Genomic DNA, 24,530 nt, shown 5'->3' on the forward strand with positions numbered 1-24,530 from the left:
ATTCTAGGAAAAAGTCAAGATGAGCCCCCAAACTGAGAGAGGATGTCTTCAGCACTTAAAACAGACCAGTATCCTAAATAGAGAGCCACGATGTGGTGGCACAAAGACAGCAACGGGGAGGGGCAGGGAGCCAGTGGTGGGTGGGAGGGGGTGAGACTAAGGACTGGAGACAGAGACTGGAGTGGGGAGGGAAGGGATGGGGGGGTCAGACCAGCATGGATGTGGACGGAGACAGACAGGAGTAGGAAAATGGCCAAAAGGAGGGAGAGATGAGGCAGCAGTTCCAAAGGGCAAAGACAGCTGCCACGAAGACAGAGGGACAGGGACTTCCCTGGTGGTCCGGTGGTTAAGACTCCGAGCTTCCACAGCAGGGGGCGCAGGTTCAATCCCTGGTCGGGGAACTAAGATCCCACATGCATCATGGCCAATGCAGCAGGGTGAGATGGGAACACAGGCAAAGCCCAGGGCGAGGGATGGACATTGCTGCGTCCTGGGAGAGAGTGAGGGGTGGGCTCCCAGAGACTGAGCCCAGTCAGGGAGAAGGCCAGGGAAACCGAGGTGCAGGAAAGTCAGACTGGGGAGGGACTGAAGTACTCCCAGACCTGCCTACGGGGAGGGACACCTTGGCCGCCGCAGGGCTCTAGCTGGGGCTCCAGTGGGGAAGGAGGATGTAGACACGGGTACGTGTGCCTGCGAACACCTGCCAGTCTCTGCATGTACACGTGTGACCCTAGGCATCTGAGCATGTGTGTGAGCTTGGACATGTGTACACACACATGCCTAGAGAATGAGAGGACCCTTTGTGCGGCGCCCAATGACCACCACTACCTTGTACTGCCTGCTCTGGCACAGAAAGAGCTAGAAGGCAGGCAGCCAGCCTTCTCTGAGCACCACTATGTACCAGGCCTTCTGACACGCGTCCTCGTTTAATCCTCACTCCGTCCCCTTAGGAGAAGTGGCGGCCAGGGAGCTGGGGCCACTCCCCTACCCCCAGCTGGTAGCTGGGGCACCTGGAATGACACCCGGGCCTGACCTCCAAGGCCCTGGGGCTGCCACCGGGGCAGCGGGCTGGAGGCAGGTCAGGGTGGCTGGCCACCGCCCTTCCCCTCCCTGCCTCCCTCCCAGCAGAGGCCAGAGAACAGCTGCGTCTGCCCGGCCCAGCGCCTTCCCCTGCCCCCCTCCGGGACAGCCTCATTAGGGATTCTGCTGGTGCCACCAGCTGATTAGTGTCACGTTAATTGAGCATTCAGAAGGCTGCCACCTCCAAGGGCAGTGTCGGCAGCAAAGGGGAATGCGGATACGGGCTGCTTCTCCCGGGGGGCTGGGGCCAGGGGCCAGGCCCCAGGCCCAGGGACCCCTCCTGTCCTGGACACCCCACCCCAGCCCCGTTTCAACACAGATCATGTCCAGTTCCTGAGCCTTAGGGAGGAGGTGATAGGCAAAATCTGTGGCAACATAACAAGGAAAAAAAACTCACCAAACACCTGCTGTGCTCCGGTGCCCGGCACACCTTTCGTTCTCCCACCCCTCCTCTAGGAAAGCTACAGTTATCAATGGCCCCATTTTACAGTCAGAAGGTCTGAGGTCCACCAAGGGAACAACTTCGCCGGGGGCAGGGTGGTGGGGACGTGCAGTGGCTCAGCAGGAAGCCGCACTCAGCCGCACAGGGACTGGCGTCTGGCTGGTAGGTGCCTGGGGGCACCTGGGGCTGCCACCGGGGCAGCACAGAGAAGCCCGGAGCGTGGGAGCAGGAATCCTGGGCTGGGGTCCTGCCCTGGCCACCCCTCCCACCTCCACCTGCCCCCTGATGGGCAGGTACCATGTGCCTGCCCATACAGAGTATCACGCTGACTTCGGCAACCCCTGATGCGCCCGCCCCTTCAGCCCCTTACAGACGAGAAACTGAGGCTCACGTCCAGCGGCTGCCCCAGGTCACCCCCAGCAAGTGGCTGAGCTGGGCGTCAAAAGGCCATGGCCTGCCTCCAGTCGGAATCCGAGCTGCTCACCTCTCCCCAGTCTCACCCCTCCAGCTTCCGGAAGGCAGGGTGCCACTGAGGCCCACTCTCCTGTCTCCCTGTAGCAACATTAAATCCCACTCAAAGGGCTGCTTTTAATTGGCTTAATGTACTTGTTAATAACTGCGTCTATTTAACACACCTGTAAAAGGCCCATAACATTAACTTAACGACAGCGACGGCTCGCCTGCACCGCCAGCCAGCCAGGCAGTCTTTCGCATTTCCCGACAAGGCTTTCACAGGGGCCATGGCCCGGGGCGGGGGGGCAGGGGCAGCCCAGTTCATGGGGGGAGATTCGCTAGACCCCGCACCGTCATTCACGCAATGCTCCCGGGCACCTGCCACGGTTCCACACATTCTCTTAGGCATCAGGGTGCTGAGAAGAAGCAAGGCCTGCCCTCAGACAACTCCAAATCCAGCCCAGGAGACAAGCCAACAGCTACAGCAGGGGAGTGCTGGGGGGCAGGCAGGGAAGGCTGCCTGGATGGGGGCTGGGGCCGTGTCTCAGCTGAGACCAGGGGGTGTAAGCAACACCTCTTCTTCATCCTCTTGGCACGTAATTCAGGCACCTACTGCGTGCTGGGCACTGCATGGACAATTCCACCCCACCCCAGGTTCACCCTTCCAGATCAGGCACTGGAGGGGACCCAGAGATGGGGCAGTTCTCCTCGGGGTGTGGGGCAGGGGAGACAGACGGACACAGACTAGACGAGCAGGGTGTCCAGGCCATCGGCGTCAACCTGAGAGAACCGGTCCAGCCATGGTGTCCACGGTGCCCAGTGATTGAGAGCAGGGTCCCGGGGCACAGATGCCCGGGGCTCAAATCCTGGCTCACAGATTGTTGCTCTGCCACCAGAGGTCTCAAACTGGCAGCCCACAAGCCACAACCTGCCCACCAGGTGTGTGGTGTGTCCTGCTGGTGTCTGAACACTGTTTCAAAAGAGAACACCTCTGGGGACTTCCCTGGGGGTCCAGTGGTTAAGACTCTGTGCTTCTAATGCAGAGGGGGCGCCGGTTCAGTCCCTGGTCAGGGAAGTAAGATCCCACATGCCGCGCGGCCAAAAAATATAAAACAAAAAACCAAAAGAGAACACCTCAGGGCAGGGCACGCCTTCCCCGCCCACCTCTGTCCTTGCCCCACCTGGGCTCTGGCTCCTTGGCAACCCATCTGTCTGCCAGCAGTCAGCAGACCACTCAGGGATTTGCGTCTGCAACCCTCACCGATGTCCTGTCCCTTGAATGCCTATCCTTCTCTTCTGGAACCCAGGGCCCACCTCCCAGGGCCTCCACGGGGCTGGCAGAGGGGCGAGGCCCGGGTGTTTGGGGCGATGCCGGACCCAGAGGTGGCACTCAACAGAGGGGGGCGGTCAGCATGTACAGGAGGCCCGGGGACACCGTGCAGGCATCCAGGGGCCTGTGGGGGGGCGCTGCAGAGGGAGGTCAAGGCCAGGTGGCCTGAATGCCACCCTGAGCAGCTAAGACTTCACGCAAATGGGGGGCTCACGGGAGGGTTTTACAGAGAAAGGCAAGGCAGCTGGGGGCCTGGAGGCAGTGAAGGGGCTTCAGTGAATTCATCACCAACAACCTTGGCACCCACTGAAGGCAGGCACCCTCTCCAGTGCTCACAAAAACTCTCGAACGTCAGCAACAGCAGTATCATCCCCATTTTACACAAGAGAAAGCCGAGGCTCAGAGAGGGCAGCAGCCTGCCTAGGGCCACACAGCCAGTGTGTGGCAGAGCTGGGATTTGACCGTGATTCCTTCTCAAAAGGCTGCCGACCACCCTCTGTGCTCTGCCCAGGAGCAGACGCTGCCCTATGACATGGGGAGCCGGGGAGCCTCAGGCTGCTCAAGGCCAAGGGCAGTGGAGGATGCTTTGAAGCAGACATCAAAGGCAGCACCCTGGGAGGAATGGGAGCCTGTGCCTGTCCCCCACCCTAAAGCAATACTCAGGTGTAGCTGGCCACCGGCAATTACAGAAAAGCACAGAGAAGAAATAAAATATGCCTCCTTCCCAGGCCAGCCCCTGTTGGCATCCAGGGCTTTTTTCCTTCAAGTGTTGGTTCGAGAGGGAAGGAGGAAGACACAGCCCCCTTTGTGACCTCTTTCCGCATCCCTGTACTGTACCCGCTTCCCGGCATCATCAGAGCCTTCCAACACCCTAAGCGTTAGTGCCCAGCGAGGTGTGTTTCTGCCAGGGGCCTCCTGGGTGCTCTGTCTCATAGGGACAGTCAGGCTGCTCCCGGGATGATTTCTTCCTGTTTCCCACCCAGTAGCCTTAGGGGTCCCATTAAAACCCACATCAGGTCATGTCCCTCCTCTGCTCCCAACCCTCCCCTGTGGAGCAAAGCCCAGGTCCTCTCAATGGCCCCAAGGCCCAGCCTGTTTGCTCTGTGCGCCCCCTGCCTCTCCGGTCCATCTCCTATGACCTTCCCCCACCGGCCCCGCTGCGCCCGGCGCACCCATCCACTCCCCTCAGCCTCTGCTGCCGGGACCACTCTCCCATCAGACGTCCACGCGGCTCACTCCCACACCGTACCTCCTTCCGCGGTCCTGAAGAGCTGCTTTATCAGAGAAGCCTCTGCGCTGACTGCCATGTCCGAATGAGGCGCCCTTCCATCCCATCCCTTTCCGTCCCCCACGCCCTGCTATCCCGATGACTACGGCTGCGTAACAAATCACCCCAAAGCTCAGCGGCCTCACACAGCTCTGTCGTATGCTCAGGACTATGGACAGGGCACCATGGGGTTGGTGTCTCTGCTCCGTGATGTCGCTGGGAACAGGGCTGGGGTAGGGGGCCTTGCAGGAAGACCCGGGCTGGGGCTGGAATCTTCCGAAGGCCTGCTCCCTCACACATCGGGTGGTGGGTGCTGGCCGTTGGCTGAAACACCCACACATGGCCTCTCCACGTGGCCTGGGCTTCCCAGAACATGATGGCGGGGATGGACATGACTCCAGGGATGGACCTCCTGAGAGACAGATCCACCTGGAGCTCCAGGAGGCAGCCATACGCCCTCAGGACTGAGCCACGATAGTCACCATTGCCACTTAGTGATAGCCATATAGTCACTCAGCGCCACGGAGCCACGATAGTCACCAGTCACCACGCGTTCTATTCAGTAGAATCGAGTCGCTTAGTTAGTTCATGTTTAAAGGAAAATTAGCCTCCACTGTTTGTGGGAGGAACGCCAAAGAATTGTGGACATAAACTACGACACCTGCTCTCTCCTTGTTCACGGGGCCTATCGCTGCCGGACGCATTACACGTTATTGTCTGTCTCCCCCGACTAGATATCAACTCGGAGAGGGCGGGGACTTTGGTTTGCTTTGACCGCTGCTCGTCTCCAAGCCCAGGACAGTGCCTGCACATGGGAGGGCTCAGGAGACACCCAGGGGATGCGGGCTTGTGGGGAGGCATCTCTCCACGGGGCTGTCTCTGGTTTAGTTCCTCCCAGGACCAACTCTCCCAAGTGTCATGACTGGCGGTGAACAGGGGCTCCCAGGCTGGACGGGTCCTTCTAGCCACAGCCTCGTCGTTCCTTCAACGCAACATTCCTGAGTTCCTACTCCATGTCCTGTGGGCAGTGGGGACAGCACTGAACAAGCCAGCTCAGGGAGCCCAGTCTGCTGGGGCAGCAGGACAAGCCCAGGGCAGTCAGAATCTGCCGTGGTGCCTGCGGCGATGCACCAGGCGCCGATGGAACCTTCGCTGGGGCGCCCTGGCCAACTCGGGGAACCAGGCAAGGTGGGCCCTGGGGCTCCCCAGGGGGACCCACAGGGCCATGGGTCCCCTTCTCTGCCCATTAACCCCGTGAGCGCTGCCCCCCACCCTTGCCACTGCATAGAAGCCTGCCACAGACAGCTGGCTGGCTGCTTCCTTCATGTGAGGCCTTTTTTGTGTCATGACGTTTGCCAAAATGGGGCTGTGCAATTGCACTGAACACCGGTGGTGGCGCCCACCTCCGGGGGTGGCGCCCACCTCCTGGGGAGGGTCAGGAGCCTTCGCCCAGCGGGACTCGGGGGCCCAGCCTGGCCCGGGTGGCCAGAGGACCCACCCCGCCCAAGCCAGGGCTACTGTACACCAGGTTTGGAACAGGGTGACCCTGGTACACGCCCACCCAGAGACAAGCACGTCCAGGGGAGGCCTGCCGAGGGCCGCCGGCCGGCAGTCTCCGGGAGCCAAGCGCAGCCGTGAGAGCTGCCCGGCCGTGTGCCCTCTGATGGGTCACTTCCTGCCTCTCTGAGCCTCCGGGCTGACTCTGTAGTCCCTCCTCAGGACTGTCCACCTCCTAATTCTAAGGAGGAAGAGGGGGAGCCTCCTGAGTCTCCTGGCTTCAGCTGGGGCCTGCCTTGGGGTGCAGGTGAGGGGATGATGACATGGAAGGCAAATTGCAGCTCAGCCCCTCCCCGGCTGTGTTCTCGGGAAGCTTCCATCTCCTCCTCTGTAAGATGGGGGCCTGGATTAGTTAGCTACTGCTGTGTAGCAAGTTGCTCCAGAACTCAGTGGCTTAGAGCATCAGTGATCACGCACCGTCTCTCACGGTTTCCGTGGGTCAGGAGCTCAGGGGCCACCTAGCCAGTGGCTCCGCTCCGTGTCTCTCGTGAGGCTGCAGGCGGATGTTGGCAGGGGCTCTGGAGGCTTGGCCAGGGCTGGAAGACCTGCCCCCGAGAAGGCGCACGTGCCTCTATGGGGGCCTCCCCCTCGGCTGCTCCGGCATCCTCACAGGCGGCCGCTTCCCCAGAGCAGGTGATCCAAGAGGGGAGGAGGCCACAGAGCCTTCCGCGACCCTGCCCTGGAAGTCACACTCCTTCACTTCCAGGGTATCTTACAGGTCACACAGGTCAGCCCCATGTGGAGTGGAAGGGCGTGAATACCAGGAGGTGAGAAACACTGGGGTCGGGGACAGATCTTGGAGGCTGCCTGCCAAGTGCCACAACTTGTCTGCTTCCTTATCTGTAAAATGGGACCACCTCCCACCTCTCGGAGCTGTCAGGTGCTCCAAACAAGAGGCATGGAGAAAAGCTGTAGGCAGGGGGCCTCACATATGCTAAGCGCTCACCAAAGGACGGCCTCTGTGTCACGGCACCACCGTTGGCTCCAACAAAGTGGAGGGACCAACCCACCCTGGCTGAGCCCTGTTGACCAGCAGAGGGGCCAGAGGGGCCCCTTCTTTCAATGGATGGAAACTAGTAACAGGCATTGCTCTTTTTTTCTTCTTCTTCTTAAGGTTTTAAGCACCTAATTTATTCCATCCATTAGATGGATTTTGTAGATTTAATCATTTTCACAGTTGGTGGCTCATTGGATACTCAAGATAAACTCCAAATGAAAGTATACGGGCGAGGACAAATGAGTTTTCACACCACAATGGCAGAAACTTGCTTGGGAAGAGAGTTTAAGAGGAACAAAAATACATACAGATATAATTTTTTTCCCCCGGCAGCCGCTTTTGCTGACTATAGTAGGTTACCACAGTTAATTTCACCAGTTTTGTTCATCTGTAAAATTGCATAAAAGTGACATTTTTGTGCTCATTATAGCAACTGCTGATTTATGGCTGGTAAATGAAGAGCTGGTCCCTTTTTTGCGGGACTCTCCGAGCGGCGCTAAGTGCCCATGAAATTGCTTGTATAATGTAGTTTAAATCCAATCTCGGAGAAAGATTCCCCCGTTGGCCAAAGTGACATTTCCATTCTCCACACCGAGTTTATTTTAGGCCACTTAGGAGTGGGGGCTGCCCCAGGCAGGGTCGGGATGGGGGGCCTGGGGTCAGCTCCACCCACCTGGCCCAGGTTAGGCCACATGGATGGAGGGGCACTGCCCCAGCCTCCTTGGGGTACTCGGTGCCACCACCGTCTTCCCTCCCCACTGTCCTGCCCAGGTCAGACCACATCCCTGCGCCTCAGGGCAGAGAAGAACGGTCTTCCTAACGCAGGCCTGCCCTGCCCCTCACCTGCTTAGAACCTTCCACAGCTGCCGATGCCTTGGGCGAGGGCTCCCAGCACAGCAGTGCAGACACCAGGGGCCTGACAGGTCTTTGTCCTGCGCATCGCAGGGCGTTTAGCAGCATCCCTGACCCGTACCCGCTAGCTGCCGTAGAACCCTCTCTGCAAGCTATGACAACCGAACTCGTCTGCGGATGTCAACAGTGTGCCCTGGGGACAGAACCATTGAGAACACTGCCCCACAGCGAAGAGGCCCTGCTCTGGCCCGACACCCTCCTGAGCTGCCTGTCGTGGTCTTTCCTCCCCTGCATGCCTGCTCTGGGCTTCTGCTTTTATTCTGGTTTATAGTTCCCACTGAGACAGGCTTCCTCACCTCTGGACCTTTGCCTGTGCAGTTTCTTCTGCTGGAATATGTTTCTCTCCTCCCTCCTCGCTCTTTTCGCCATTGCCTTTAGCAGGGATGCCCTTTCTTCCAGAAAGCTACCTCTGAAGCCCTGGGGGTGAGGCTCCCCCATCACGGCATGCATTTTGCTCAGACTGGCTCTAAGTCCACAAGGGAGTCGGGTGAGGCTTGGGAAGGAGGGGATGTGGTGGGAAGGCCTAAGGAAGGCGGTGGGGTCTGCACTGTGTCCTAGCCACAGTGCCAGGCCCAGCCATGCACAAGCCCTACCCCTTCCTCTCCCAGGAAGACCCCTGTGCCAGGCAGGTGGGAGGGGTCTTAACACACTTAGAGAGACCCACTTCTGCTAACGCTCCACCGCACGACTCATGAAAGCCTCACAGCCCTCCTGGGAGGGAGTGTTAGCAGCGGTGTAACCCCATTTTAGATGAGGAAACTGAGGCTCACCCCCGCAGGAGTCACTGTTGGGTCCCAGGGGTGCCCACAGGGCCGAGAGGAGGCCAGTGCACCGTGAGACCTTGTAGGGTCCTCCTCACCCAGGGGCCCAGCCAGGTCACGATCTCCCATCACCTACTGTTTGTCTCACCCCCTGCTCGGCCCCTTGGCACAGACATTCCTTGAGGCCGCCCTGCAGATCTGCCACAGTCCTTATCCCCATTCCATAGGTGGGAAAACTGAGGCTCGGCCCCGCCAACAACTTGCCCAGGGCCACACAGCCCTGCAACCAGACAGGACTCCACCTAGGCAGCCAGCTCCAAAGCCCAGGGTCTCTCCATCTGCCTCACGCAGGCCTCCTGCTCCACTCCCCACCCCAGGGGGGGTCCTGGGCGGCACTGAGGAATGTCTTAGGACCAGGGAGGGGCTTTGGATGGGAGAAGGGGGTCTACCCACCGGCAACCCGCCTCCCCCACAGCAGGGCCCAGTTGTGCCCACAGATGGTGGGGACAGTCAGCCTGTCACACAGAGTACACCCTTCAGGGAGTTTCTCGGCGGTCCAGTGGTTAGGACTCCACGCTTTCACTGCCGAGGGCCCGGGTTCAATCCCTGGTCAGGGAACTAAGATGTCACAAGCTGTGCGGCGTGGCCCAAAAAATAAATAAATAAAGTACACCCTTCAGCTGACGTGCTGACAGCTCACAAAAAAGGCAGTGGCCACCACACAGGTCTTGCAGGTGACAGGCAGACCTGGGGAGGGGAGAGGAGGGGCAGCCAGCGGGGGCAAAACCCCTCCTTCCCGGCTGCCTGTTGGTTGAACGAGGGTCGGTGAGCACCAGGATGAAAGCCACCTGCAGCAACTTGCCCCACGCCAGGCCATGTAGCAACTCACTGAGCCATCCATGGGCCATCATCACCCCATTCTACAGATGAGGCGCCGAGAGGACAAGTAAAGGGGCGGAATGAACACCCACCAGAGTGGTGGTGTTGGCGTTGGCCAAAAAGTTAGTTCCGGTTTTCCATAAGATGGCACGGGAAACCTGAACGAACTTTTTGGCCAACCTAATACAATGGACGACGGTACCAGACAGGTGGAGTGGAGGGTTTAGAGCCCCCGTAACTCCCGTGCTGGGGCGGCGGTGTGCGGGGAGCGCAGCCGGCACAGTCTCTTCGGCAAGCTGTTGGGCGTTCTTTCCTGAAGCTGAACATTCTCGTCTCTCCTTTGTCCCAGCAGTTCTGCTCCTGGGCCTATTCCCAGCAGGACTCACTGAATACGTGCCCCAGGGGCTGTCACACTATTTGTATCAGCTCCAAACCAGAAATGACCCAAATGCCATCAGCAGTGGGAAGGATGAGTAAACTGTGAGGTAGTCACACTCAAACATCACACGACCATGAGAATGAACAGACCGCCACGCCCACAGCCACCCGGATGAACCTCGAAACATAACCTTAAGTGGCGGAGACCCGACAGTGCAAACGAGCATGCACTGCAGGATCCCAGCTCACCTGTGCCAGGCCCAGGCACCGTGAGTCCGCGCCGTTAGGAGCCAGGAGAGCCGTTCCCTTGGTGTGGGTACTGACTAGGAGGGGGCGCAGGGGGCCCTCTGGGGACTGGCACAGGCCTCTCCCTTGACCTAGATGTCACACGAGTGTGTTCTGTTTGTGAAAGTGCGGCCAGCTTGTGATGTATGCAGTTTCCTTTAACGTACTTTACACTTTGATCCGAAGCTTAACGATTTAGAAAGAATGAATGAAGGAGCAAGTGACTGGACGGAAAAAGCGAGGGAGGGGTGGCTGGCGAGTCCTTACGCGGACAGTGGCGGGGTGCGGCCTCCGGGCCTCGCCGGGTCGCAGGGTCGGCTCTCACCTGTGCTTCCTCCCCTCCTGTGTCCCCACAGGCGAGACGGTGGCCAGCTCCATGCATTCCTCCCGCTACCCGAGCCCGGCCGAGCTGGACGCCTACGCCGAGAAGGTGGCCAACAGCCCGCTCTCCATCAAGATCTTCCCCAGCAACATCCGCGTGCCCCAGCACAAGCACCTCAGCCGCACCGTCAACGGCTACGACACCAGTGGCCAGCGCTACAGCCCCTACCCGCCGCATACGGCTGGCTACCAGGGCCTGCTCGCCGTCGTCAAGGCCGCCGTCACCTCCTCCGGCGTGGCTGCGCCCCCCGGGCTCACCAAAAGCGTGCTCAAGAGCGCCGAGGGCAAGCGGACCAAGCTGTCGCCGGCCGCCGTGCAGGTGGGCATCGCGCCCTACCCGGCGCCCAGCACTCTGGGGTCCCTGGCCTACCCCAAGCCGCCCGAGGCGCCCGCCCCGCCACCCGGCCTGCCCGCAGCCGCGGCCACCGCCGCCTCCGTCATCCCCCTACCCGGCCGCGGCCTGCCCCTGCCGCCTTCCAACCTGCCCTCCATCCACAGCATCCTCTACCAGCTCAACCAGCAGTGCCAGGCCCCAGGCGCTGCGCCCGCCGCCTGCCAGGCCGTGGCCGTTCCCCACCCCAGCCCAGCCAAGCACGGCCCGGTGCCCAGCTTCCCCAGCCTGGCCTACCCGGCCACTGCCGGCCCACCCGACTGCCGGAAGGGCGCCGAGCTGGGCCAGGGAAGCACGCCGGCCTTGACGTTGGCTGGGGCCACCAAGCCCACAGGGTACGCAGACGGAGGCCTGGATTACCTGCTGTGGCCGCAGAAGCCGCCGCCGCCGCCCCCGCCCCAGCCGCTGCGGGCCTACAGCGGCGGCACGGTGGCCAGCAAGTCCCCCGAGGCCTGTGGGGGGCGGGTATACGAGCGGGCCGGCGAGTCGCCCGTCAACTGCGGCGTGGGGCTGCCCACCAGCTTCACCGTGGGCCAGTACTTCGCCGCCCCCTGGAACAGCGTGCTGGTGACCCCCACCAGCGACTGCTACAATCCGGCAGCCGCGGCAGTGGCCGTGACCGAGCTGGGGCCGGGGGCGGCCCGGGAGCTGGCGGGGCCCCCGGCGGAGACCCTCTCAGGCCTGCCCAGCAAGAGCGTGTGCAACACGGCCGTGCTGAGCAGCAGCCTGCAGTCACTGGAGTATCTCATCAACGACATCCGGCCCCCGTGCATCAAGGAGCAGATGCTGGGCAAGGGCTACGAGACGGTGGCTGTGCCCCGGCTGCTCGACCACCAGCACGCCCACATCCGCTTGCCCGTCTACAGATAAGGCCTGCCTGGCAGATGCACAGACGGACAGGGCGCCCAGGGGGGAGGCAGGCCGCAGAACAGGGTGGGCAGCACGCGGAGCGGGGGCGCCAGCCCCACCCTGTGTCCGAGTGCCCATTTATACCCACAGGGAAGCCAGGCCGGCTGCTGCCGGCTGCTGCTGACATGGAGTGGCAAGGTGACCTCACTCGCCAAGGCCCCTCCCCACCATCAGCTGCCCCAGGACACGCAGAGGGCCGGGGGTGGGGGGGGGCAGCTGCCGACATCCATACCTTCCTCCATCCAAGCTGGCAGAGGCAGGGAGAGAGAAACCACTTAAAACAGAAGCGGTTCTTTCCGGCTCTCCGGGGGGAGGGGGTCAGACCACAGTGGGATGCAGAAGGAAATGTTAGGGTCTAGAGTCGGGGTGGGATCAGAGCGGCCCCCGGGGCTTAGACAGCTCCTCCCTCCACAAGCTCCCCAGTCTCCTTGAAAAAGAGCAGAGGGGGCCTAGAGGAAGTCATCGAGCCCACAGCGCCCTCACTGCCCTCTCCAGGCGAAGACCACTCGAATACAGGCTCCGGGGACTACAGGTCCCCCTGCTCCTCCTCTTCTAGACTCTCTTCCCCTCCTCACCATTCCTTCCCAACACAGAATCCCATCTCCATTCTCCAAACCCTGGACTACCACCTTCTCCCTTCCCTTCAGTACATCTTACAGGGCTTCTGGGCACAGTTGTGCAGGCTGTGTACTGCACAAGGCAACTCATCTGAGGAGACACCATTTGCATCCTAGACTTGTATATTTATTACGGCAATTTCCTGAATCTTGAGGAAGGGGCACCATTCACCCATGTGCACAAAGGCGCCATAGGGGCTAACAATGTCAGAGGGACCAGACCCCGCCTCCTTCAGGGGTTCTCCTAGGAGCCAGTTCTGGGGGCAACCTGCTGGTTTTAATTGGGAGATCCAATCCAACTCTTTTCCTGCAAGCCACCCTCCAAGGCCTGCCCCACACCATTCCGGGGGATAAGGCAGGCAGGGGGTCCCCCCATTAAGTCTCCAAGGCCCGATTTCCCCAAGCCCTGGCCCCTCTGGCACCCCAGAAGCGGTACTGTATCTTTCTCCAAGGCCTGTTCAAGCACTAAGTGCATTTACGAATCTCTGAGAATGTTTTTTTTTTATACTAAAATTGACCATTATATTCTACTGTGAGAAGTGCGGTCTGCACTATATTGTTTTAAAAACGAAGAGAAAGAAAAAAAAAAAGGAAAACACAGATGGTGTCTCAGCTGTGGGATGTTTTGCAGCTCTTGTTTTTGTTCGTTCTTCCTTCCTCCCCTTAGGAGTAAAAGGGGCTGTCTCCTCCCCTGCTGACTGGGCTTGGAGCCCTCGGAAGCAGGCCAGGAGCCTCCTGGCCCCTCCTCTGCTGGGCCACTTCGTATGCAATGTTTCATTTACTTCTCCAGCTCTTTCGAAGTGGACACTGTCATTTGCCCTGTTTACGTGTCAGCCACTCAGTTGGGTCAGTGATCGGTCCTAGAGCAGCCGAGACAGAACTGAGCCCAGGCCGCTCTGGCTCATTCCCTGAGGGGTACAGAGGTGGTCTGGGGCTGGTGTTCCCCTGCATCACTAAATTCCTTCCCAGCTCTTCCTCTGTGCCTGGCACCATCCCTGCTTCCCTGGAGGCAGAGTGGCTGGGGACAGGCCAAAGTGGCTGAGCAGTGGCCATCTCCCTGGCCAGCCCCAGCACACACCCACCCCGTGCCCTGGTGCCTGGGGATGTCCAGGAGACCATCCCTGCTCCAGGATGCTCAGCATTTATCAGGCACTTACTGTGTGCTGCCCATTTTCCTATACACGGCAGCTCTTTGGAGCCTCACCACTGCTTGCAAGGTACGGGGTGTTCTAGAGGAAGAAGCGGCTCAGAGATGTGAAGCGACCTGCCTGAGGTCACACAGCAAGTCTGTGGAAAGTTGTAGTTCAAGCAGCAAAGCATAGACTCTTCCTCACGTCCTGTCCCCACCTTCTCCCCTGGCTTGTTGGCCCAATGTCTGAACAGGGGGAGTCCCCAGTCTGATTCAGGCCTCCCCTCTCATGCATGGAGCCCTGTCTGGATGCCTGGCATGGTAGGTTCAGGGCAGAAGAGGGACAGAGGGGACACCGTGGATGTGACCTTGCAGTGCAGACACCCACCTCCCTAAGGCCAGACCCCTGAGCCTGGCAGCACACGGAGGCTCCGAGAGGAAGAGCCTGTGTCCAGGGCGGGACCCGGGCCCTTCTGAGCTGGGTCAATGAACCAAACACACCACCCAGGCCCTGGAGAGCAGGAGCAGGGGTCCTGCTGGGTGACAAGCTAGGGAAGTCAGCGCTGCGTGAAAGGCCCCTGGGAGTTATCACAAATAGGATGTAAACGGCAGCTGACACAGTGCTTTTCTGACCACACATAATTGAGTCTCATGACAGCCTTCTCAGGTATGTAATAAAAGCATCCCCACTTTACAGATGAGGACGCAGAGAATCTGAGAAACGGCCACAAGGATGGTAAGAGGGAGCCAGGTTCCGGCATCCAGCCCCACACCCTGGGCCAGGCTGCCTCGACGCTCCACCTTCATCCATCACTGAAGTACGCCTGGGGGCATCGCAGCTCCCAGGGCAACCCAGCCCCTGGAGTGAGCTAGCCCTGGGTGCAAATCCTACCAATGGTACTTTGAGTGACCCGGAACAGGTCCATCCCCAAAGGGGGCAGCGCCAGAACCAGAGATGGGATTCAAGGAGACCACAGCACAGGGCGGGTACTTGGGAGAGGGACAGAGCAGCAGGGTCTACAGCCAGGTTTACGGCTGCTTGGCAGCCTGTGGCTCAGCTGTTCTAAGGGGCTACCAGCACCAATTCCAGGTAGCCCAGGCCCCCACGTCCTGGGCCCACCACCAGGCCCGCCCACACTGGGGCATCAGGAGAGAGGACAGAGATGGGAGCCACCCTCCAGGTCAGGTCCCTCACACCGGGGGTGAGGACCCGCCCCCTATCCTGGGAAGAATCTTACCCTCTGCAGGGCGGGTCTGCAAGCAGGGCAGGTGCAGGCACGGAGCACAGCCAGTCGGGGCATGGCCCCAGGACCCAGCTGGGGTTCTAGCTCTGGCCTAGCACTGGCTTCCTGGGTGCCTTGGCCAGTTTTCTTCTCCCTGGGAGCTGAGCTAGCTGATCTCAAAGGGCCCTCCAGCCTCGTCATTCTGGCACGAGGCGCTCCTGCCCTTTATACCACATTGGAGGAGCAGCGCAGGTGATAACGATGTTATCATTACTACAATTACAGACAGCCCAGTTACTGGAGGCAGACTGGCTACCAGGCTCAGCACTAAATGGTATTTAGTCCTCACAACTGTTCAGGTGCGCGTGATACGGGCCCAGAGAAGAGCAATCACTTTGCCTAAAGTCACACAGCTGAGGATGGAGATCAGCGAAGCAGCTCAGGTAGAACACCAGCCCTCTGATTCAGAGTCTAAGCTCTTAACTGTTGTGCTATGCAGTGACTAAAAACTACCACCGACCCCCAAATATGGCCTGCTTGGCTCCAGAACGCAGGTCCGGCCTCAGTTGCCACACCCCGCGCCGCTGGGACTTCATGTTGGGTGAACGAGGGAGAGGGGAGCCGCTGCCAGCCGATCCAGCCCCCTCCCCCTACCCGAGGTGCAAGCCTGTCTCTTCATAAGGACGCTAGGAGCCTCTTCTTCTCCGTGTAGCTGTCTTGGGTTCACCCCCAGTTAGAGCTGAGCTGTCCAATACGGTAACCACGTGTGGCTGGCCCAGAACCGCGTCTATTACTACCACTTCAGGTCATAACAGCAATTAGAACATCACCCCTTCTTCCAGAGGCATCAGACTGGAGGGAGGGCTTCGACAAACATTTGAGTGGAGGGAATCCACGTGGGGAACACTCACCTTTTCAGGGTGGCTCCGTGTTTTCCTGACTCATCCCATCCTTTAGATCCCGCTCCCATTTCGAGCCCTGCCTTGCCTCCAAGCAGCGAATTCGAACCCGCACCGCTCAGCTCTGAGCTGCATCTGAGACTCCACGTGCGCCTGGGTTTCCCCCTGCGCTGGATTGCGCCTGCGCGTCCCGGGTGCTCTTAAAGGGCCCACACGGCCGCCACAGGGCCCCCTTCGCTGGCCATTGGAAGGGGGCCCAGCCAGGGGGGCGGGCAAACCCGGTGGACAAAAGGTTTTTTGTTTAAATCATCACCATCACCAACTCACTAAAGAGTGGCAGGAGGAGGGGAGGAGTCAGGAAAAACTGGCCTCAGTGTCCTCATAGACTCCATGTGTGACCCTGGGTGACTTATATGGCCTCTCTGAGCCTTGGTTCCAGTTCTCTGAGCCTCTGTCAAAGGGAGTGGAGTCATTTGAAGGACTGGGATGGCATCAGGTGATGTGTGATCAGGATGACAGGGCAAATTAGTCCTGTGAGTGGGACCCACCCCCAGAGCAGTGGGGCCCAAAGGTTCCAGTCCTGAGGCTACTGCCCACCAGCATGTGGCCTTTGGCAAGTGACTGCCCCTCTTTGAGCCACCTATGTCTCAAATGTAAAGTGAAACTAATATTACAATGCACGTACCATGTGGTGTTGAACAGAGGAGACAGGTAGTCAGATCCACGAGGCAGCACAGATCCTGTTCTGTAGATGTATTATTTCTGTCTTCGCCTAGTCTGGCTGATTTTCACCTTGGAAAGTGGGTTTCTAGGTTAAAAGAGTTTGAGAAATAGATGCCTATGTCCCCCTCCCCCCACCACCTTGGAGATGCACAAATCACATTAGCATATTAAAGGCTCTGAAAAGTCCTGCAGGCAAGATACCCTTCCAGCTTTAACCTAGCATTTCCCTAACTTTTTCCGATCACCTAAGTTTTCGTTCCTATCTGTTAGCATCCCAAGGAACAAATGAGACTTAAGGAAATACTGAGTCCTTACTCTTGTGTTGCAATTGGGGAAACTAAGTCCTTTCTCCTCACTGGGCCTCAGTTTCCCCAATTGCAACACAAAGACTCCTAATGAGTTTGCTGCTGAGCCAGAACTGGAATCCAACCTTGACCTGAGTTGTTGGGCCTCACATCCTAATTGGCCTTTGTCCACTGTGTAGAGCTAGGCCCCAAAGAAGGGAAAGACCACCAGGGAGAGAAAGGAAGCCCTCACTTGAGAACTGGGGATGATCCTCCATTTTGAAAATGAAAAAAGGTTCAGAGAAGGGAGGCAACTTGCCTGAGAGCACACAGCAACTAGGTCCTAGACTTTCCAGAGGCAGATACAGACTCCTTTTTCTCCTTGTGGGAGTGGCAGTGGCAGGGTTTCCTCAGTCTTGTAACGTCAGCCTCACTTAATGGGGAGCTCACTCTAGGGGCTCCCGACCACGTCCCCAGGTTCCAAGTTTCCCTAAGGCCTCCTCCGAGGAGACTCCCGGGTGTGACTACAGCAGCCGCTGGTGGCCAGTCTCCACGACCAGCCACCCCACCCTGTAGTGGCCAAAGGCAGATCTGTGGGATCCAGTGGGTATATCCCAAACTGAGGGGGGAGTCTCTGATGACGCTGAGAAGACTCTGAGCTGGGATATGGGGATCTGGGTTTGAGTCCCATCTCCACCCAACCTGTCCCATCTTCACCTGTTAGAAGCCATCACAGCCTGTTGTTATAGAAAAACAGAATGTCCCCATGCTGTGGAAAGGCCAAATCGCTAAAAAAAAAAAGAAAGAAAGAAAGAAAAAAAATCCTGCCACCCCCCAGCAGGGGTCTCCTTCTAAGCCAGAGGATTCAAATCCTGAGTCCACCACATCCAGGCTGTGTGTGCTTAAGCAAATGCCTTTACTTAAGCACACACAGCCTGTGGGTCTCACTTTCTTCATCTGCAAAATAGGCAGAAAAATTTGTTCTTATATCTTCATGATTTTGGCAGGGTAATAGGAAATCCTGACTCATTGGTATAAATGAGGAAAAAAAATTGATTATCTCAAACAATCATAAGAAACCCTATGGTAGGGTAGCTCCAGGGTTCGTTAATTCAATAGCACAATGGTGTCATCAAGGACCCATGTCCTTTTCATCTGTCTGTTCCACCAAGCCCTTTCATGGTCACAAAATGGCTGCTGCAGTTCTGGGCATCACATCCAGACCTGACAGTGCCCAGCAAAAGAGAAGATAGTGTTTTTTACATTTCTCTTTTTTCCCCCAGAATTCTTCCTCCTTTGGCAGACTTTCCCTTCTGTCTCATGGTCCAGAACCGGTTCACATGGCTATTCCTATACCAATACCTAGTAAGGGAGATAGAGTCACAGTGGTTGGCTCGGCGAAAGCCCATGACTGTAGAGCAGAGTGGAGAACTCTGAACAAAATGAGGTGCTGTGAATAAGGAAGAGAGTCATGACTTTTGGAGAGGCATCCACACCAGTCCATGAGGTCCCACACATGGTTCCTGAAATATGAATGCCAAGCACTGAGCACAGCGCCTAACACACGGCAGGTGCCTTATGTGTGTTCATTTGTTCTCTCCTTTTTGTGCTTCCCTCCAAAAACACAAGACTCCCAGCCTGGCCTCTCCTGACCCAGCCTCCCGCCCTCCATCCCTCGGGCTGGGGTCTCCACTGCCCAATGCCCCTTCTACCCTGTCCTCTGGTTCCATCACCACCACCTCCTTTTGTTTCTGTCTCAAAAGCTTGGGATGAACAAGGATCTCCCCATTGTCCCCCATGACTTCAGATTCCTAAAAAATAAAAGTCGGGACGTGCTCGATTCTCATGCAAATGCTTTTGCCAGGGAGTCAAAAATTAATAACAGTATAAACAGAGGCCTGGAGTATTTCACCACCCCGTCCAAGCAACCAGAGTGATCAGAATACACCGTTATCCGGACAAGGTGTGGAGACTGACTGCCAACTACATTATTACATTCGGAAATGTCAGAAGCGTGCGAACGCCGGGAGATGAACAGTATGGTTGAAAATGACTTATGATTAAAAAAAAAAAATCCCCAGCATTCATCTAAAACAATAATAACAGCCAATAATAACAGTGCATGTAATAATGAACTATTCACAGGCATAAGAGGTAATTGTTCAATTAAGATCCAAGAGTTTCTGAGACTGTCTTTTCTGATGGGGTCCCATTGTTTTTGACTCTGGTAGCACTAATTATTTCCCAGTAGCGCTTTAAAGTTGGGATGAAAAAAACCCTGCTGTCACACATGACACACAAGTGCTTTAACATTATTAAATACACATACACGCACATAATAAGAAATCCTTGTTGGAATAAAGTTAAGCGTATGTTCAAACTGACAGTCTCCAGGGTTCAGCGGAAGTGGCAGGCAACAGCCAGGGTCTTACCCCACTGCAGAAGCGATCTGGCCTCACCACCTGTCACCCCTCAGGGGTCAGAGTGTTTTCTCTCCAGGATGGGGTCTGAGGGCAGAATGCCTGGGTTCAAATCCCACCTCCACCACTTACCAGCCAGCTGCCCTGGGCAAGTAAGTGTCTTCCCCTCTCTGATCCTCCGTTTCCCCATTTATAACATGGAGTGCAGTGGACATTCAGTTTTTTGGGTTTTGTTTTTTGTTTCTTTTTGGCCTCACCAGATTCTAGTTACTCTTTCTTCTATTGTCCGTATTCATTAGCTATTGCCACAAAATTGATGCCTGCACTTGAAAAAAATCACAAAACTCAATGACATACAAAAAAAAATGTTTTTGGTCCTGCATCTGTGGGGTCCCTCTGATCTCTGCGAGGCTTGCCTGGGATGACATAGCTCTATTCCACGTTCTCTCACCCTCCTCCCGGGTGCTGGCGCCGGCATGTCTGCTAACATCCCACTGGTTAAAACAAGTCACATGGTTAAACCCAGGGATGCAAACTTATGCTTTGCCCACAGTCGAAAGACAAAGTTGTACTGCAAAGGAATGGCTAAAGGGAAGAGTCAGGGCCACTGAAGCAGTCTAGCACAGGTATCAACACTCCAACTTTCCTCGGGAACTTCCCCTCCCCACGCTCAGTCCCTGTAGTCCGGGAGAAGTTAACATCACCCCTGGTTCTAGCTCTACCTTTCAGAGATCCTGATCCTCAGGTTTTTCTCCATTAAAGAGAGATTAGTGAGTGTCAGGGAGGTCATCAAAAGCCCAGAAACATCAAACTGAGACCATGTCCTAATCAGGAGGGACGTTTTCCTCTAAGTGATTCTATGTCTAATGTGTCCCCTGAAAATATTTTGACATACCACCAGTACCTGCCCTATATTTTGAAGGACATTGGGAAAGGTCATCTTTCAGATCTTACAGGAACAAACAAAATCTCAATGGCCTGAAAATATTTTAAGTTCCCCCTAAACAGCTTTTGAGTTATAGAATATCAACACCCAAACCACCAAATATTTAGAAAATCGCAGTTGAAAAAGTTACTATGTATTTAGCTGAAAATGTTCTCAGAGGAAAATTCATAGCCTACAATTCTTTCGTTATTTTTTTTAAAATGAATGAATTAAACATTCACCTCACTAATTTATGGAGTCTCTTTGAGTTGAGAGGGTGTTTTGATTTTGTGGGCCAGCCCATCATAAAATCCCCTAGAGAAATGACCTCTTTATAGCCCCAGAATAAGTCATAGCCGTTTTCCATGACAATGCTGCCCAGATCGGATAGAGGGGTGGGCATCTGGGAGAAGGCTTGTCGCAGATGTTACTGGCTGCCTAGGCAACATTGGTTTCCCCATCCTCCTTTCCCACAGAACCGAGACCTGGCTGGGGAAACTACCTTTCTCCATATTGCCTTCTGCTGCTTTGAGACAACTGCTGCTTCCAGCCTGCTGATTGGCTGAAGCATGGGACACATGACACAATTCTGGCCAATAATACAAGAGGAGAGGTTGGCTGTGTCTCATAAAAAGAGACACAGGAAGAACTATTTCTCCTTCTTCTTTTGGATGCTGCCGAACCTGGATGTGATTCCTGAAACAGTGGCGCCGTCTTGTTTCTTTGATGGAGGCCTGTGTGAGGAAAAAGCCAGCACATCTGCTGGGTAGTGCCTAGCACAGTGCCTGATAAATGTTTGAAGGGATAAATGAGCTGGCAGAACACTTAATGAATCACAGAGACTGAATGAACCAGCCTTACTGCCCTTCCTAACTTGGGACTTCCTGCCGAGACAATAAATATTCTTTTCTTCAAGCCAGTGTAAGTTTTCTGACTTGCTGCCCCAAACACATAACTGTTGGAACACCACAACCACAATCCTCTCTTCTTTGACAGGCCCAGGGAATCATCTGACCTTCACAAAAGCTGTGCCCCATCTTACAGTTGAGGACACTGAGAATCAGAGTTTAGGCCCTACCCACGGTTACCCAGAAGGCTTGGCTCAGCCAGGGAGGGCATCCCAGCCCCCAGCACAGGATTGGCTCAGGCATGACATGTGACCCGAGACCGTCCAATCAGAATGGCTCTTGGTACCTCCATTGAGAATGGTGGAATGAGGAAGCAAGTAGCCCTGGGAGAAACGGGGTCATCCCTGGATCACGAGGACAGCCCATCCGCCCCTGCCCATCAGCAACATAGAGGGAGATGGAAAGAATGCGTCTGTGGGAAGGTTGGCGCCCCTCAGCCACCCTCAGCGGTAATACAATGAGTCTCCCCTTCATTCTCATATAGCTGAACAGACGATACGCCATCCTTCTGACCGACGGGGACATGGAGGCCCAGAGTAAAGGGACCCATTGCCACAGTTTGGGCAGAGGGTGTGAACTCGGGTCTCAGACCCCACGCCCTGTGCGTCTCCCACTGCAGCTGCCCTTGGCCAGGTCCTCAGAGACCCAAGCTCTTCTCAACTGAAGCTTCAGAGAGGAAGTAAGGCCTAGTCCAAGCCGGGACCAGGAACCTGGGAGGTCGGAGGGAAACCAGCTGGCTGCACATTCCTCCACTTCAAGGTGGAGCAGCAGGATGGGGTATTTTGGGGGCCTCTCCTCATGCCCAGAGGCTTGATCAGCAGCGGGGTGGGACCCTGGGGAGAATGGCTGCCCTCAGAAGGGAAGCAGGTCGGCCTTCAACTCCAGCTCACATTCACAGCCCCGACGGCAGGCGGTCCCGTCCACAAGCACTCTCACGGCTCCAGTCACCACCGCTGTCCTTACTAAGGCCATCATCCTCAACATCACCCCACTGCTGACACCGGATGGCTCACCCGTCTCTGTGCCTGTCAACTCCGCCTCTGCTCTGCCCTCTCCCAGCAGCCTTCCTACCCACCAGCACATCACTGTCCCCCCACCAGCATCACTATCCCACGATGGGCTTTACGATCTCCCCACTAGCATTACTCTCCCCCACCAGTGTCATTACGCGCTCCCAGCATTTCGACAGATTTACTGTCTCCCCCCAGCATCACTATCCCGCCGCCAGCACTCCTCCTCTCCTCACTCCCTTTGTCTCTACCTTCCCATCACACTCCACTCACCTCCATCTCTCAGGCCACCACCCCCCATCCAGCCCCCACCAACCATCACCCTAAACGTCACCTTGGTCGTTACTACTAACCCTCGTTCTGTTCTCATCCCCACCGCCCCATCCCCCCGACACAGGCATCTCGTAGCTCGTCCATCTCTGTGCTGTCATCCCCGTGCCTATTACTGTCTTCCCCACCGTCTCCACCATCAGTGAACATTTATTGAGCACCAACAATCCCCTACAGAACACACAGAAGGCGCAGCCCCACCCCGAGTGCCCGGCCCCTCAGCAAAGCCACCCTACTTCAGCCCAGGGTGGCCTGTGCGGCCACAGCGTGGGGCGGGGCCGGGGGCTTAGCCGGCGGCAGTGCACCTGGGTCGGGGGCCTGAGGCCTCTGCCAGGCTCCGGTTGGGGGTGGAGGTTGTGCCACTTTCCTGAGAACAGAGCAAATAAATAAATGGAGAGGCCAGGGTCTGAGCCCTGGTGGGCGGAGAAACTGGTGTTGCTTATGTGACTCCATGGGAGTGAGACAGGCGGCCAGGAGCCTCGTGCCCGGGTGGGGAGGTGGGGCTGGAGGCAGGAGCCTGGGGACCAGAGGGTCCTGGGGCCTCCCCGGCATCTCCACCTGGCCCTCACCTCTGGGGGTCGAACAAGGGTGCGGGGGACACCCCAGGAGGCGCCGCTGAAATGCGGGTGGACTAGAAATGGGCGGTGGAAGGGACCCTACTCCTGCCTGCAGCCCCTAGAGGGGGGCGTCGTCAGTCCTCCACCTGGGGGGATAACTCTGCTGGTGGCCGTCACAGCTGGGGTTCCCCACGTTGTCCAGAGGCACCACCACCTCGTCCGGGTTCGAGTTCTTGTTCAGCTCCACCACACGGGGCACCACCGAGGACCAGCGATCTGTAGTGAGCGTGGCGGAGGGAAGGGTGAGGGTTGGTGGAGAGTGCACATGCATATATTGAGCACCTTCTGTGTACCTGGCACTCCACAGTGCTCTAAAGGGGGAGGTATATTATCCCTGTTTTATAGAGGTGGAAAGTGGGGCTCAGAGAGGTCACAGAGTCCGCCCAGGAACACACAGGAGTAAATGAAAGAATAAGAATTCAAGCCTGGGTCAGGACGCCTGAGTGCCCATGACCTCTCCACTGCATGTCATGCACTCAGCTGAGTGGAACGGAGGGGCCCCAGACCTTCACATGCAGCGGAGGAAGCTCAGTGGCCAGCCCATCAGACCCTTCCATTCTACAGATGAGAACACTGGGTCCCAGAAAAGGGACAGGACTGCTCAAAACAAATCAGTGAGGAGCAGAACCAGGGCTCCCCCTCTGCACCCCTGAATGTCCCCCACCCCTCCACTCCGCCCTCTACTCACCCCTCCGGAGGCGGCCCACGGTGTGCGAGAAGCCGTAATACTGGTAGTTCTCGTTCTTGCCGGGGTCCTCGTTAATGATGCCCAAGTTCTGGTTCCAGTGAGACCAGTTTACCTCATCCACCCTGGTGGGGCCACAGCAGAGGGAGGGTCAAGGGGAGCTCCCCAGAGATAGCACCCCTTCCCCACCCCCAGGCAGCATCCCTGTTCCAGCCTCCCAGCATACCCTCCTACTTTTTTTTTATTCTGATAAAATATATATAACGTAAAATTTGCCATTTTAACCACTTTTTTTTTTTTTTTTTTTGGCTGCACCACGCAGCTTGCAGAATTTTAGTTTCCCTGCCAGGTGTCTGTCCTGGCGGTAAAAGCACGGAGTCTTATCCACTGGGCCGCCGGGGAACTCCCCCTCAACCACTTTTGAGTGTACGATTCAATGGCATTAGATACATTCCTAAGATTGTGCAACCATCACCCCTATCTATTTCCAAAACATTTTCATCACCCCAAACAGAAATTCTGTCCCCATTAAGCAATAACTCCCCATTCCCCTTCCCACCAGCCCCTGGTAACCTCTGTTCTACTTTCTTTCTCTATGAATTTAACTATTCCGGACATTTCAGGGAAGTAGAATCATTCAGCACGTGGCCTTTGTGTCTGGCTGCTTTCACTTAGCATCATGTTTTCAAGTTTTATCCACAATGTAGCCTGGATCAGTACTGCATTCCTTTTCATGGC

General features: G+C 56.8%; 2 protein-coding genes and 1 long non-coding RNA gene across 4 annotated transcripts in view; 1 reads left to right on the plus strand and 2 right to left on the minus strand.

The window, feature by feature from the left end:
* The window catches only part of FAM222A (family with sequence similarity 222 member A), a 54,743-nt gene extending 42,620 nt beyond the window's left edge, over positions 1–12,123 (plus strand). For both annotated transcript variants that reach the window (XM_067700517.1, XM_067700518.1), the window contains one exon: positions 10,698–12,123. In XM_067700517.1, coding sequence (XP_067556618.1) covers positions 10,698–11,983 — 1,286 coding nt within the window. In that variant the 3' untranslated portion in view covers positions 11,984–12,123. The remainder of the gene's footprint in view (positions 1–10,697) is intronic.
* Positions 1–16,111, minus strand: part of LOC137203761 (uncharacterized) — a 28,044-nt gene extending 11,933 nt beyond the window's left edge. Inside the window, exon 1 of the long non-coding RNA XR_010933285.1 lies at positions 15,903–16,111. This is a non-coding gene — a long non-coding RNA (uncharacterized lncRNA). The remainder of the gene's footprint in view (positions 1–15,902) is intronic.
* A 6,466-nt stretch (positions 16,112–22,577) lies between these two features.
* The window catches only part of TRPV4 (transient receptor potential cation channel subfamily V member 4), a 37,048-nt gene continuing 35,095 nt past the window's right edge, over positions 22,578–24,530 (minus strand). Inside the window, exons 15-16 of the mRNA XM_067700519.1 lie at positions 23,796–23,917; positions 22,578–23,323 (exon numbers count right to left, since the gene is read on the minus strand). Of these exons, the coding sequence (XP_067556620.1) occupies positions 23,166–23,323; positions 23,796–23,917 (280 nt within the window). The 3' untranslated portion in view covers positions 22,578–23,165. The remainder of the gene's footprint in view (positions 23,324–23,795; positions 23,918–24,530) is intronic.

The sequence above is a fragment of the Pseudorca crassidens genome, chromosome 12, assembly GCF_039906515.1.
Source record: "Pseudorca crassidens isolate mPseCra1 chromosome 12, mPseCra1.hap1, whole genome shotgun sequence".
NCBI lineage: Eukaryota > Metazoa > Chordata > Mammalia > Artiodactyla > Delphinidae > Pseudorca > Pseudorca crassidens.